The 17003-nt window shown below is 45.2% G+C and overlaps 1 gene segment (V, D, J or C); it reads left to right on the top strand.

The window, feature by feature from the left end:
• The first annotated feature begins 9837 nt into the window (after positions 1-9837).
• Positions 9838-12851, top strand: LOC121691270. The segment is given in 4 exon segments: positions 9838-9916; positions 10016-10352; positions 11379-11416; positions 12393-12851. Coding segments are annotated over 4 exon segments (762 nt in total).
• The last annotated feature ends 4152 nt before the right edge of the window (positions 12852-17003 follow it).

Raw genomic sequence — 17003 nt, 5'->3', positions numbered from 1 at the left:
CACACACACACACACACACACACACACACACACACACACACACACACGACTGCTGTTTCATATGACACACACACACACACACACACACACACATGACTGCACTGCACTGCTGCACACCAGGGCCCCCACCACACACACACGACTGCTGATCCTTCGCTTTCTTCGATGAGTATTGGTGTTGAAGGATGGATTGGAGAAGGCTTGCCACTGTGTCTTCTGCACCTCCTCTAGGCCTGTACACAAAAGATTACGCACGCACCCACACACACACACACACACACACACACACACAAAGATTACGCCTGCTTCTTCACTTGCCCCAGACTGTCCTGTTCCACTCCAGCCTCTTTCTCCTCACAGTCCGTAGTCACTTCGGCATCTGACTTAATTGTGCCTTTAACAAATCAGAAAAAGAAAGTTCCTCTGCAAAGAAAATGCTGTAAAAAGATGCCCCACAGTCCCACACAAACCACATTTCTTTGGCACCGAACAATTCCTTACCCTGTGGTCTGGAGCATAGATATTAGAAAGCTAGATACTGCATTGACTGTCGAGTTCTATTAGGTGGTATGGTAAACACGGCCGCCATATTGGTGGGGGCAGCTATTAGGTGGCATGGTAAACACGGCCGCCATATTGGTGGGGGCATGGTAAACACGGCTGCCATATTGGTGGGGGCAACACCTTTATTGTCTATGGGCAACACTTGCAGCCAATCACAGACACCTGCCTGATTTCCAGTCAGAGTCACATGCTCCTACTGTAAGATGACGTCGCCAAAGATGCTTGATTACGAAGATAGTTCCTGAGAGGCCATTTTCTGTCCCTGGAAATGTATGGAAATAGGGTAGCAGTAGTAGCACGAGGGGGGGCCACTATCCCCCATGTATGCAGTGATCGGGCTCCCTTTTTAACATTGAGGTCTATGGCAGAATCCAATAATTTCCCAGAATTTTTCTGAGCAATGGATGCACATTTCGGACACGGTATCATGATCTCCAAACCCTCCTCCCCATTTCAGGAGAATGTCGTGACAGTATGACCCTCCAGTTGGGAGAAAATCAACATTAATGAAGGTGTACACCAAGTTTATTTTGTACTCCGGCTTCTGTCTGGCGTGGAACCGAGGCGTTCAAACGTCAGTCATACATCAATGACACGCCCCTGTGCAGGCAGGAACTGAACCAGAGCCCATCTCTGACTGAACTCCACTTTGCCCTCATAGACATGAAGTAGGACGACCCATCTTGCTACGCATTCATTGTCTTTGGTTATACCATGCACTATTATATAGCTAGAATAATCAGTGGCGTGCACAGACATTTTGGGGGGCAGGTGCTCAGAAGGGGGGGCAGGGCACTTTTTAGCGCATGTGGAACACTTAATTATAAAAAAAATTACACGCACATGTTGAATGAAATTTGACTTCAATTAGTAAATCAATATACAATTAAGACAATAAAGAGACCAAAATGTGTTAATTTATGTTGCCTAACAAAACCTATACAACAGAAAATGTTCGTCTTAACACATAGATTTGCAATTGCAAACTCTACCGAAATTATTTGTAGCCTATGTGGTCGTCCTCACGTTATCTGTCATTGACTTGGGCTACAGCGTAAAACTTTATCAGGTGACATTTGCATTCATTATCTTTGGCGTCGCTATTTACATACATTCTGGAGCCTAATGCGGTATCTAGCTTTCTAATATCTATGGTCTGGAGCCTAATGCGGTATCTAGCTTTCTAATATCTATGGTCTGGAGCCTAATGCGGTATCTAGCTTTCTAACATCTATGGTCTGGAGAACCTGAATGGTGGCATGATCTTGCACAGTCACCTCTGCAATGCCCTCTCTCTCCACAAGGCCAGCACACGCCCATTAGCTGCAGCTCTGTTAGCTGCTGGCTGTAGCAACTCGAGCTGGTAAAGCCGATTGTTTAAGGGTTATTTTCATACCGAGAGTACTCGGTGACATCGAAAAAGGGAGATATATGTTAAAAGGGAATTTAACATATCCCTTTAAAAGTGCCGGATTTCTCTGTTAAGAAAACCCATGTGAAAACTTTTGGCAACACTGATAGCAATGTGACTATCTCAGTGTTCTTGCAAAGGCTTTTGGGAACACAATGAAATGGTGACTCCAAGGCATCCTATTAGTTCATTTGCCACACTGGTTCAGTACGTAGGTGCTTCACATTGATCTAACAAAATTTTGTTGGATAAAATCATTACTGTGGCAATATATGTCAGTTTAACATAACAATGTGTTAAAAAAAAAAAAAATTGATTTCATGTTTTGTGGTTTAGTAACTGTGACAAACCCTTTTTTTCACTGTAGGCTTACCTTACATAATTCAGTTACATACATTGACTGCTCAATTGGAATTACTATTTGAACACAATAAGGTTGTGTTTCATTACACAACTTTATACAACACACACACACACACCACACACACACACACACACACACACACACATGGCAGGAAGTGTGTTTGCATAGAGATATTTGCATTGGCTGCACATGCTTCAGTGGTCAAAGGGTGTTTATATCCCTCTGAGTTTAACCCCTCATGATTGACAGCTGTCCGTCATGAAGACCCAACCCTCAGCCATGGCCTTCATCTCCATACTCACCTGGACTCTTGTGCTCGTCACTAAAGGTAAAAGGCTAAGATGTGTGACTGTTACCTTACAAACATGAAAAGAAGCCATGTTGTGTCAAGTTTTTGGAAGGTATATATTACAACTTAAAGTAATGTTTAAGGTTTAAAGTTTCTCTTAAGCATTTATTTATTTTCTTTCTTTCTCCAGAAGCCTATGGACAAGTGACGGTAACTCAGACTCCAGTTGTGAAAATGGCTCGACCAGGAGAAACTGTCACTCTCAACTGTAAAACTAACCCTCAATTAACTGGCGGCGGTCTGTCCTGGTACCTGCAGACACCTGGAGAAGCTCCTAAACTCCTCATACGCTCTATTAGCACCTGTCTCAGGTACGCCTGGAGAAGCTCCTAAACTCCTCATACGCTCTATTAGCACCCGTGTCTCAGGTACGCCTGGAGAAGCTCCTAAACTCCTCATACGCTCTATTAGCACCTGTCTCAGGTACGCCTGGAGAAGCTCCTAAACTCCTCGTACGCTCTATTAGCACCTGTCTCAGGTACGCCTGGAGAAGCTCCTAAACTCCTCGTACGCTCTATTAGCACCTGTCTCAGGTACGCCTGGAGAAGCTCCTAAACTCCTCGTACGCTCTATTAGCACCTGTCTCAGGTACGCCTGGAGAAGCTCCTAAACTCCTCATACGCTCTATTAGCACCTGTCTCAGGTACGCCTGGAGAAGCTCCTAAACTCCTCATACGCTCTATTAGCACCTGTCTCAGGTACGCCTGGAGAAGCTCCTAAACTCCTCGTACGCTCTATTAGCACCTGTCTCAGGTACGCCTGGAGAAGCTCCTAAACTCCTCATACGCTCTATTAGCACCTGTCTCAGGTACGCCTGGAGAAGCTCCTAAACTCCTCGTACGCTCTATTAGCACCTGTCTCAGGTACGCCTGGAGAAGCTCCTAAACTCCTCATACGCTCTATTAGCACCTGTCTCAGGTACGCCTGGAGAAGCTCCTAAACTCCTCATACGCTCTATTAGCACCCGTGTCTCAGGTACGCCTGGAGAAGCTCCTAAACTCCTCATACGCTCTATTAGCACCTGTCTCAGGTACGCCTGGAGAAGCTCCTAAACTCCTCGTACGCTCTATTAGCACCTGTCTCAGGTACGCCTGGAGAAGCTCCTAAACTCCTCGTACGCTCTATTAGCACCTGTCTCAGGTACGCCTGGAGAAGCTCCTAAACTCCTCATACGCTCTATTAGCACCTGTCTCAGGTACGCCTGGAGAAGCTCCTAAACTCCTCATACGCTCTATTAGCACCCGTGTCTCAGCTCCTAAACTCCTCATACGCTCTATTAGCACCCGTGTCTCAGGTACGCCTGGAGAAGCTCCTAAACTCCTCATACGCTCTATTAGCACCTGTCTCAGGTACGCCTGGAGAAGCTCCTAAACTCCTCATACGCTCTATTAGCACCTGTCTCAGGTACGCCTGGAGAAGCTCCTAAACTCCTCGTACGCTCTATTAGCACCTGTCTCAGGTACGCCTGGAGAAGCTCCTAAACTCCTCGTACGCTCTATTAGCACCTGTCTCAGGTACGCCTGGAGAAGCTCCTAAACTCCTCGTACGCTCTATTAGCACCTGTCTCAGGTACGCCTGGAGAAGCTCCTAAACTCCTCGTACGCTCTATTAGCACCTGTCTCAGGTACGCCTGGAGAAGCTCCTAAACTCCTCGTACGCTCTATTAGCACCTGTCTCAGGTACGCCTGGAGAAGCTCCTAAACTCCTCGTACGCTCTATTAGCACCCGTGTCTCAGGTACGCCTGGAGAAGCTCCTAAACTCCTCGTACGCTCTATTAGCACCCGTGTCTCAGGTACGCCTGGAGAAGCTCCTAAACTCCTCATACGCTCTATTAGCACCTGTCTCAGGTACGCCTGGAGAAGCTCCTAAACTCCTCATACGCTCTATTAGCACCCGTGTCTCAGGTACGCCTGGAGAAGCTCCTAAACTCCTCATACGCTCCATTAGCACCCGTGTCTCAGGTACGCCTGGAGAAGCTCCTAAACTCCTCATACGCTCCATTAGCACCCGTGTCTCAGGTACGCCTGGAGAAGCTCCTAAACTCCTCATACGCTCCATTAGCACCCGTGTCTCAGGTACGCCTGGAGAAGTTCCTAAACTCCTCATACGCTCCATTAGCACCCGTGTCTCAGGTACGCCTGGAGAAGCTCCTAAACTCCTCATACGCTCCATTAGCACCCGTGTCTCAGGTACGCCTGGAGAAGCTCCTATACTCCTCATACGCTCCATTAGCACCCGTGTCTCAGGTACGCCTGACAGATTCAGTGGAGGTGGGACGTCAAAAGGGTCTGACTTCACTCTGACCATCAGTGGAGTCCAGGCTGAAGATGCCGGAGATTACTACTGTCAGAGTTTCCATAGATTCTCTCCGTATGTGTTCACACCGTGTTAGAGAGTTGCTTCACGATAATCATTTTAGCCATTCTGGCTTTTTTATGATTTTATTTCAACAGTTGAGTCCTCTGATGAGTCCACTGTTGTCCATGGTGTGATCAGACACTGAAGCACCTTGACCTTGGAGTTCACCTTGGAAGTGTTCTTTGACACTTTGGCCTTCCAATTCACACTATCCTTTTGTTCAGTCCAATGAGACTACGCACTTGGCTGTACGATCAAGTATGAAAATAAAAAAAAATCATGAAATTAAATCAAATCATATTTCCAGGCTATACTTCTCTGCGTTCACCTGCGCACCCATTACTCTCGTTTGAATTACTCGCAAACCCGTGATCGCATAGATATGGCAAGCATATCAGATGAAAGAGGAGACACAGGGCTACCATGTATATCGATCCTTCTGGGTTATAAAAACAGACGAAGTGACTGCAAAATAATAACGTCATGTACAAAAACCAATGCTGCACACCCAATACTCTCGTTTGAATTACTGGCGAACCTGTGATCGGATAGATATGCCTCGCATGTCAGATGAAAGAGGAGACACACAGGTATCATTTGATTTCAAGTACATCCTTCTGGGTTATAAAACACGAAGTGACAGCAAAATAATAACTTCATACTAGTTTGACCCCACGTTTTTGTGTTTTTTTGGCAAAGCATGTATAACCCAATGCTATCATGTGTTTCTCTATTACAATGCATGTTCATAATCCGGTTTTGAGATCCTAGCAAATTCCTGCATGGCATCCAATTCAAGGCTCACATTGCATCCCTATTTGTTCAACAAAGAAACACCTTTTTGCCTTTGTTCATGGCAATGCAGTATAAAGTTGTTGTAGAGTGCAAACACACAGGCTAACACGAAAATTCATAGTTCATAATTCATAGTCACAGATATGGAGCGCAGAAAGGTCATTTTTAATCACTAAATAAAAAATGGTATTTATTTATGTAAGGCTCACACCACATATGTCTGTAAATTGCTCAGCCCCAAAGTCCACCATGGTTCTTATATTGCCAGATTCAGGACAGTCTGCCCTAGACACACATGTAAGGCAAGTCGAGCTGCCAGCTTGCAGTGGTGAGATACATGTCAAAATATAATAGTTTTTATAATACGCTTTTTGTATTTTTATTATTTAAAAATCAAACTTAATGTATTAATACATGACATTGTGGCAGATTTGGGTAGCCTAGCCTGCCGAAAAAACAATATATATGTATGGCACTTACAATGACCAGGATAAATGCGTCTAAATAAAGGTAGTGAAAATGCCCTTAAAACAGTCTAGGCAGTCTAGGGTTAAATAGGCTGAATGACTAAATCAACATTGAATACATCTGTAATACTAATTAAGATGAAACAGTTTGAAGCATGGCTAATCCTATAATTTATTATGTTTTGTAGCGGTACTAAAACATTTGCTCAGGACATTTTAGAATGTCATTGTAAAATAAATAACTACTTCTCTTTTCAAACGTTCTTTGCTTTACTCTATTTTATACCAAAGGCATGACGCTGTACATGAGAAATTTGAGAATGTCATCACTGTTCTATTCTATCACCATTTCTATCAGTGAGCTGAAAGGGAACCAACAAATTTGGCATTTGTTTGTATGTGTTGTTATTCAAAAACTGAAATTCTGAAATCGTTTAGCACATAGAGCCTAGCTTTATCTACAGTTTGAAGATAAATATATCATGTGAGAGAGAGACAGAGAGAGAGAGAGCTGTTGGCCCAGAAGAATCCCTAACTCAGAGATGTCAAACCAGCACTGAAATTGGAACATCAAATGCACATTTTTAAATCCCAAAATCGGGTTGTCTTGCATGTCTATCTGGGAGTCCCTGGAGAAGGTCCTAGCCTCCTTATATGGTGTCCAGTAGCACCCGTTCCCCAGGCGCTCCTGACAGGTCCAGTGGAGTTGGATCAGACTATGACTACGGGTCTGAAAGCATTTTACATGTGCTTGTGACATACACCTGGTGGGCTGCGTTCTTCAGTCACCTTACGAGTACCTGTAGCCTTCAGCCAGGAGCAGGTGTCATCAGGTGGTACACAACCTTCCCTGAGTGTTTCGGCCCACAACCATGTATTTGTAATTGTAATGGTGCCTTGATGTATGAATGCTTCCTGCTTCCGCGAATAAACCTTATATTGGACAACTGTGTGTGTCGCATCACTTGTTATATTGGTGTCAGAAAGCGATTTTTGACCATGACCTCTGCCCAACGACAGAAGCTGGGAGCGGGAGACCTCACCACTGGGTGGAGGCCCACGCAAGAGGATCTGGAGAGAGCACTTGTAAGGGCTACTAAAAAGCTTGCAGAGGCCTTCTGTCGGAGCCGAGAGTAGTCATCGCTTGGGCCTGGCTATGGGAGGAGTGCTTGCTGGCTGAGAAGAACTCCCCGCGACCGGGAGAGAGGCCTGAGGAAGCTTGGATGAGGAGGAGGAGATGCGGCGAGGAAGAGGATCCTTGACGACGGACGGTTGGCGGAGCCGCTGGGGGCAGCGAACTCACGATGGTGGGGCAGCTTCGGCGGAAAGGCCCTCTGAAACGCTGAACTTTAAAACATTTGGGTGCGTGTAAGAGGCACCGTGCTGTGTGGGCGCCCGTTCTAGTTGGCCTGTTGGCCGGCGCCAGAGCAAAAAAAAAAAAGTTAGCTGTGTTGGTTTGAAGGCACGAGTCAGAGGAGGGGGGTCAAGCCTTCTTCGCGACCATGACAGAGTGGAGCGGGCCGGGAGCAGCGGAGGACAGCTCTGCGAGGAGGCAGCGCGAGGAGGGACGCCGAAACTGGTAGCTGACGGCCTGAGAGCTCAGTGTGTCCGGCTGCAGCGGAGCTGGTGCCTGCCTGTTCCGGTTGGTGCGACTGTGGAGTGGAGCGACGGAGCTTGGTGAAAGTCTACGGTAGTGTAGGCCACCTAGGGCCCCCCCTGGAGTTGGAGGAGTGCTGCGGTGGCACACCCCGGAAAGTGTGACCTGAGGACGGTCGCTGAACAGGAGCTGGGGACAAGCGGCGACAGCCATGTGACTGCTAGCATGCCTGCACTGGACCGCTAGCAGTTGTGGTTCCCCAAGTGGTGAGTGAGCTGAGTGTGCACCCCACGTGTTGTTGGCGGTACCACGGACTGATGGACTGAGTGAGTGAATGCCCACACTGACGTTATGGCAATGGCTAAGCCGAGGAGACATTGCCGAGGACGGCAATGGCTCGCGAGGGGGCTGTGTAATGTCGGTGTCTTCTGGACTGAGTGCTACCCTCCCAGAATGCAATGTGTGTGAATGCTAGATTGTGTACATCAGCTGTTGGTCCAGGAGGGTCAGTCACTCTGAACTGCAAAACCAGCAGTGGAATCGGACACAGAACGTATGGGTTTGGTGTGTCTTAAAGCCTATCCACGGTCTTTGACAGGTGGGGGGGTCATTTCCCCGTACATATGGAATATGTAACGGAGTGGAGAGATGATCTCTCTCAGAAAACCTCTCTCAACATAACCAAACATTTCATATGACACACACACACATGACTGCTGTTTCATGTGATACACACACACACACACACACACACATCAACAGACAAATGTGTGTTCAGCACTGGACCTCTGCATACGTGTGTTCAGCACTGGACCTCTGCAATCTGCATACGTGTGTTCTGCACTGTAATGGCAGTAGAGACAGCACTTCTTTTAAAGAGCGCTTCTGTTCAGATTCTGGGGCCGGATGGAAGCTGTGTGGAACATAGATTCAGGAGGTGGTCTGTGTCGGCTACTGTTGTACGTGCTAGGTGTGTGTTATCTTATCATTGATGTATGGTAGTTTGGGATGGAGGAGACTGAGTATTTCGGCAGCAGTGTGAGGAAGGGGCTGAGGGGCTCCGGTGTTGGTCATGATGGTTGATGATGTTGCTGTGCCTATTTTCAGTCTGTGGTCAGCTGCTGAGGATATTGTGGATCCAGTGGATGAGAAGTGGGGGGATGTTGAGGTGCTGTAGTTTCATGATGAGCTAGTGATGTTGGATTGTGTTGAATGCCGAGCTGAACTTGATGAAGAGGATGTGTGTGCAGGTGTTTGTGTGTCTGGCCGATGCTACTACAGCCGTGCAGGTGTGTGTGTGTCTGGCCGGTGCTACAGTCGTGCAGGTGTTTGTGTGTCTGGCCCATGCTACAGCTGTGCAGGGGTGTGTGTGTATGGCTAGTGATGTTGGATTATGTTGAATGCTGAGCTGTAGTTGATGAAAAGGATTTGTGTGTAGGTGTTGAGGGATGGGATGAGGAAGGCCACTGTGTCCTCCGTACCTCGTCTGGGTCTGTATGCAAACTGCAATATGTGCATCGAGCATGTACAGACATGCACACAAGTGCTGAAATATCCAGTAATGTTTAGCATAAATCAGACAGACATTGACCATGTAATGGACATCATTACAGATGCAGGGTCCCAGTCAACATGACAGTTAGTGTCCTTTGATGTGACAGAACCATTCTACCTGTATTGGTAGATTTCATTAAAGCTGTCAATAAAGTTAATGTTGTAACCTTATGCCAATTTTTTTTTAGTTATAACAACTAAAGTCAAATGCAGTCACACGATGAGCTCATATAGCTGGAAACACCACCACGTACACACACACACACACACACGTGGCAGGAAGAGTGTTTGCATAGAAAGATTTGCATTGGCAGTACATGCTTCAGTGGTCAGGGAGTGTTTATATCCCTCTGAGTTTAACCCCTCATGATTGACAGCTGTCCGTCATGAAGACTGAACCCTCAGCCATGGCCTTCATCTCCGTACTCACCTGGACTCTTCTAGTTTGCCTCCAAGGTAAAGTGGATCTTCACATAAAGACAAATCTAATAGGACTTTGAGGATTCATAGTAGATCTGTATATATTTTTAATGCACCTTATCGCTTGATTTCCAGAATGCAGAGGTCAGTTCACTGTGACTCAGACTCCTGCTACATCAGCTGCTGGTCCAGGAGGGTCAGTTACTCTGAACTGCAAAACCAGCAGTGGAATCGGCCACAGAACATATGCTGCATGTGAGAGCTGCCTGTCCTGGTACCTGCAGAAGCCTGGAGAAGCTCCTAAACTCCTGATTCACAGTATTAGCACCCGTTACACAGGCACTGCAAACAGATTCAGTGGAGGTGGATCAAACTATGGCTCTGACTTCACTCTGACCATCAGTGGAGTCCAGGCTGAGGATGCTGGACATTACTACTGCATGGGGGTGATGTACAGTGGAACTACGCCAGTGTTCACACAGTGTTAGAGAGCCGTACAAAAACCTCCTCAGTCAGAGTGAGTGCACATGACTGCACTGCTGCAGCTGGGGACTACTGCAGGGGCTGATGGAGGATCTCCCACATCAACACCAGGAACTGGGCCAGGAGAGTTCTCAGGCGCTAACTCAGGAACTATTCCAGCATGGCCACTGGCTTTGGACTTCATCATCATCATCATCATCATCATATTCTTCATCATCACCATCATCATCATCATCATCAACATCATCATCATCACAAACCACTCCATGAGCTGCAGTAGGAAACTATGTTTCTCTCTGGTGTCTTGACTCTGATCCCATATGATTTATGGGAGTTTACCAGTGAGTACAGAGGAATTTATTCCATTTTAATAACATGGTTGGAATATTCTCTTTTGGGTTACACAACAGAAAATAGTCATTATTTGCTTCTTGTTCTAGTTGTTCCATCTGTTTCACTTTAAAATGTACTACTTGATACATTTACCTACTTAATCAGATAAAGACATCTAAGTAATCGTAAGTATTTAGCGCCAAACTAATCAGTACTATGTTTTGTTGTAGAAGCCTATTTATCGTCACCTGATCTCCTCTGTACAGTAGGAATATGTGAGCTGCATTGAAGCTTCAGTGTTCTTGCTTATTTAGATCAAAGTGTCTGCTTAATGAATGAATGCAATGTAATGTAGCACGAGTGATGTAATCAGAAAGAAGTCAACTCAAATATTCATCTTAAACAGAATGAATCATAGTTTGATATCAGCTATATGAATGTGGACAAGCTAGTATAGTACTGCTTTTATGTGAGAGTTTATTACTGTAAGTAGTACACTAATAGAAAATAGAGAATATTGAATATTACATTATACCAATATGGCAGTATTTTTATTATTATTATTTTGCTAATTTTGATTTGTTGCAGAACTATATACCAAATAGGTTGAGGAGAGCAGTAGCTTCCTGTATTACTGTGAGGAGGTTTTGGTACAGGCAGCTGACTAGTTTGTATCACTGTGGTGGACTTTTGGAAGCGGCTCTAAACTTGATGTTGGAGGTAAGTCTGTTCTAAAATATCTTTTAACAACATAAATTAACTGCAGATGTATATTGTTTTTTAAGCAGGCTGCAAAGATATATATTTTCAAAAAGATTTCAGCATTTTTTATGCTTTCAGCTTTCTATGCTTTAAACGATTCTGTTGATTTCATATTAGCGGATATCTAACCAGAAATATATGTTTCAATAAATATAAACAGAAGATCGTACTGAAATGGCTGTCATTGTTGGAGAATGTATTGAACAAAATGAAGTGATAAAAAATCTTTATACTGCAGAAATAAGTTCAAAGATTTACATACATGTCTAATATAATCTATTTGACCAATTTGCGATGTCAATATTTGTAAATCTTGAAAATGTGTTTGTTCTGCTGAATCATTATATATTAATAATGATTAATAATGTGTTTGTTCAGCTGAATCATCGTATATTAATAATGACTAATAATGTGTTTGTCCGGCTTAATTTTGTACTGTTGCATGCTATTTAATTCGGTCTTTTATGCGTTCTCTCTTGGTCTCAGGTTTCAGTCATGAGCAAATATAAAACCATGTTCATTACTGTCAATTGTTTGCAATATTGATAAAACAGAAAGAAAGTTGAACAATATTTAATTACATTTTTGACTGTTAAACAAGTGAAGTGTTGAGTGTTACCCTCATATCATGTGAAAGAAAAAAGTCATAGTTACACATCAAGCAAGCTGTTTCACTCACCACACCCTTTCTCTCCCTGTGGCGGATAAAAGAAACACAGGTTACCGTTATACTGTATGCTTTTGTGTTTTATCAACTTACAACTCTTTCTTTCTTGTTGTGCTTTCATATTAATAATAATTTTAGGAAGTGAAATTGTATGTCGATGTCTAGTATAGCACTACAGCTGCACCTGGTGTTCACAAATGCCTTATTTACATAGAACCCTCTCTCTCTCTCTCTCTCTCTCTCTCTCTCTCTCTCCCCCCCCCCCAGTTCCGACCCCTCCGGTGCTGACGGTGCTGCCCCCCTCCCGTGAGGAGGTGTCGGGGGGGCGCAGTGGCACGCTGGTGTGTGTGGCCAGGGGGGGCTTCCCGTCCGACTGGAGGCTGAGCTGGCAGCTGGATGGGGGGGTTGAGGGCGGGGAGGGCAGTGCTGGGCTCCTGGGGAAGGACGGCCTGTACAGCTGGAGCAGCAGCCTGACTCTCAGCGCCCCCCGCTGGTCAAAGATCAGCACTGTGCACTGTGAGGCCACACACAGCACCCAGGGGACCGTCACCAGCACCCTCACCAGAGACCAGTGCTCCAACTAGACCCTACACACACACACACGCACACACACACACACACACACACACACACTGTCTGGTATTGTGTGCTGGTAGTTCAATGTGCTCATGTGTTTTCACTTATTCATGCTGCAAACAACAATAAATAATGTTCTAAGGGTGATAAGATGTTGTCTTTTTCTAACAGCTTCACAAAGTCACAATATATCATTTCATAAAATGGCAGAAGTGGCCGTTTACATTCAATGATAAATGTGATACGCAGGTTATGTGTTTTAATCACTGAAATTGTGTAGTATTTCAGCTAGAACTTCCCTGAAAAGTGTCCAGATGCCCTTAATGTGAACTCGAGCAGTTATACAAATTCACTTCTCATCTGCAAACTGCACTTAGTACAATTCTTCATCAAATAAGTTGACTATAAGATGTTTTTTCTGTTCAAAAAGGAAATAAATAAATATCAGTCCCCAGGTTAGGAGCTGTGTGTGTCAGTCGTGTGTGTTAGTCATTCTATTTCTATTATAATTATAAAAAAAAATCCTGCACACATTTCTTAATAGCCCATGTCTAGACCATTTCATAGCTTACACAAAATAACCAAGTCAACCAAACAAAGATTCAAATAGTGGAACAAATCAAAACAAACAAACAAATCAAAACAAAATAAAATGAGAGTGAAAAGTTGTTTTAATATGCACCTGCAGATAATCCATGATTTCCCATTATGCAATGCAATGCAATGGCGCATGTCTCTGGTTTGTGAGTGTGTGTGTGTGCGTGTGTGTGTGTGTGTGTGTGTGTGTGTGTGTTATGCAATGCAATGGCTCAACTCTACAACTTTACAATTTAGCCTAGTTGACAGAAAGGTGAACAGAAATGTTGAGTACACCAAAGTTTCATGATGGAAATATATAGTATGGGTTCCCAGCATGCAGAAACTGCCGGATGTTGGGCAATTTGTGTAATTAAACGAATTAGCATAAATTAGCATAATCGCCTATATTGATCATATTATAGGAGCTGCTTGGCCAAAATGGACAATGTTAGTATGTTTTTAGGGGTTACTGGAGATGCTGAGTCCATATCTGACATTTTCAAGACTCAAAATCACTATTTAAACATGGTTTGGTCATGTTCTTACTCTCATTAAGCTGATTTTGCTGAGTTTTTGGGGGCGATTTAGACGGATTTTTGGAGGATAACAATGTTCAGTGTTCACTACCGGGCCCAGGGTCAGGGGGCCCTGAAGCCCAAGCCTTTGCATGAAATCATTGCCTCAATATCAACACATTAGGATGTATGGTGTATGAATCTGATTGAATTTAGTCCATCCCCAAATGCACCAGTATACAGGAAATCACATCAAACAAATTAAAACATTTCTGAGGAAGGACCCCCAAACCCCCCTTCCACATGCGACCACAATTTGTGGGGGGCCCTTAATACATCTGGGCCCAGGGGCCCGAAAGTTCATAATCCGTCCATGCTCACCGCTAGGTGGAGGCCCAAGCAAAAGGATCCGAAGAGAACCCTTGTAAGGGGTACTAAGAAGCTTACAGAGGCCTTCAGTAGAGACCAGCCGTCGCCTGGGCCTGGCTACGGGAGGAGTGCTAGCCTGAAGAGGATCTCGATGCAGTGGACACGGCGGAGAAGGGCTTCACGCGACCAGGAGAGCGGCCTTGGAAGATGAGGTGGTGACGCCGACCTGGGCGCTGACTTCACCGTGAGAAGACCTTGAGCCCCTGGCCCCGCCAGGCAGCTTTAGGTCGGAGTTGGCGGTGGCCCTGTGCGGGCGCCTGTTGGAGTCGGCCTGTTCGCCGGTGCTCTTTAGAAAAATAAGGGGAAAAAAAGTTTGTTGTGTGAAATCCGATGGCAGGAGCCAGAGAGAAGGTCTAGGCCGTGGTGGAGTGGAGCGGCCGGGAGCAGCGGAGGACCGATATGCGACGAGGCAGCAGAGGAGGGACGCCAACGTCGGTAGCTGTAGCCTGATTGCGCAGCGTGGTCCGGCTGTGATGGAGCTGGAGTCTGCTGCCTCGACTGGCGAGACGACGGAGCAGAGCGTTGGAGGTGCGGTGCCAGTTATGGTGCTCAGCGCCGGGGAGTCTGTGCCAGTGGAGCAGTGGCGTCGTTAGACCTGGGCATTTGGGGCTATAGCTCCGGATCCTCTGGGGATAGCCCCGGATCTATGGGCCGTCAACAACAACAAAAACTCTAATCGTGAATGAAATAAATAGCCCCGTAGAAGAGACTTTTGTGTTTGTGTCCATTGTGTGCATTAACAGCAGCACAAGAAAATCTGACGTGATCTGGTCGGTTTAGAATCATTTGTTGCAAAATGTTGCAATTTCAATTCTCCTCTACGCTAGCATTGCTGTTTCGTGCTTCTACTAACTAGCCTTAGCGAAATAAGTGTACAGAAGGACAAATGGATATTAGAAGTTTCTTTAGAGAAAAAAAAGAGCAGAGAAGGGACAAGGACTTCAGGGACAAGAAGTGTGTCATCATCTTCCGCAACCCAGGAGGACATTTCGATCAGCTCAGTTTCAATATATCGTGATTTACTATTGAATCACATGCGCAGTAAATATGGTAAACCTGACCTCGTTTGAGGGGGCTTCCAAGCAATGCATGTTGGGCTTGATTTTGACAGAATGGAACTTTTTCTTTGGGCAAAAGTTCGTGACAGCCTACACAACCCAAATGCATTGCTTCAAGGCACCCATAGCCCATTAATTGAACGGGATGACGTCCAAATGTTTATCCCGAGACGAACGCTCACACCTGTGCCCTTGACAGAGGTGCATGACGATGTTTATTCTACAGGCTATTTTAATGTCATATTTTGGGTGTTGTATGTGGTGCACTTTGGCAGAAGAGACGTTCTCCTTACACGGTCTTTAAACATCAAAATATTCAGAATGCCGTGACGTGAGTCATTACAATTGGCCTTCCTTTTCATTCTCAAAGTAGGTTAAAATTGCATGTTCATCAGCCCGATTTTCAAAATCTCTCGGGGGAGAAACCCCCGAACAAAAAGGTCTCCAAGTTCTGGGCTCTAGCCCCGAATGTTTTAAATAGCTAGCGACGCCCCTGCAGTGGAGGCTAGGCCCCGCCAGGTGTTGGAGGAACGTTGTGGTGGTGCACACTGCGAAACTGCGACCTGATGGCGTTCTCTGAAGGGAGCTGGGGACGAGCGGCGACAGGCCAGGTGACTGCCAGCACTACCCGCATTGGGCTGCTGGTGGTTGTGGTTCCCTTGGGTGAGTAGGGCTCTTGCGGTGTGTGCACCCCACCTGCTGTGTGGCAGTGCCAGAGACTTTGCTGGACTGAATGTGCCGAGGACGGCAATGGCTTGTTGGGGGAGCTGTGTAACGTCAGCGTGCTGGACTGTGCTTGAGATTCCCACAATGTTTCGCACTGGGGATTCTGGGAGAACTTTGGGGTTGTTATTATGTGTGCTTGTGCCTGTATGGTGCGGCTGCGTCCAACCCTATGTGTGTAAGGTGCGAGTGTTCTTGACTTCCCTGGCGTGTGCTATGTTCTGTGCCAATGTCCCTGCTCCCGACCTTTAATAAAGCTTTTGATTAGACAACGCTGTCTCATCAATCATTACACTATTAAATCTGCTTAGCATCATTAGCATGCTGCACATATTTGTTAAAGCTCTTGCATTCAAGTTGAGTGATCATCTCAATACCAATGTTTCCAAAAAGGGCTTGTCCCTACGAGAAGAGTATTACCTTAAACACACTGAGGAAACTTAACAGTCCAATCAGTAGACTGATAAGCTAGCCAACTATGCTTCTTTATGTACAATATTTCCAGGCTTCAACCAGACAGCTGAATGTGGTAGAGTTGTAATAGAAATAGTAGGCCTAAGCTATAGGCTAATCTGCATAAAGTGTGCTGTCATAAATATCAGACATTTAGTATTCTCTCTTTTAATATCAGGATATAAAATAATACAGATATATTATAATGTAATCCTCTGGTGTTCTAAGGTAGGCTATTGAAATGTCCAGCCTGACCCCTCCAAAAAAATTGAGGTTTGTATCAAACCGTGGGTCAAAAATTGTGATACGAATTGAATTGTTAAGTTGGTGTATCGTTACAGCCCTACTGTATATCGCTACAGCCCTATCCTCCAAAAATCTGTTGTTGGACCAAAAAACTCAGCAAAATCAGCTTAATGAGAGTAAAAACGTGACCAAACCAAGTTAAAATAGTGATTTTGAGTCTTGAAAATGTCAGATATGGACTCAGCATCTCCAGTAACCCCTAATAACATACTAACATTGACCATTTTGGCCAAGCAGCT

Source organism: Alosa sapidissima, chromosome 2, assembly GCF_018492685.1.
Source record: "Alosa sapidissima isolate fAloSap1 chromosome 2, fAloSap1.pri, whole genome shotgun sequence".
NCBI lineage: Eukaryota > Metazoa > Chordata > Actinopteri > Clupeiformes > Clupeidae > Alosa > Alosa sapidissima.
Note: the sequence above shows the minus strand (reverse complement) of the source record. Positions and strands in the feature narration are given on the sequence as shown.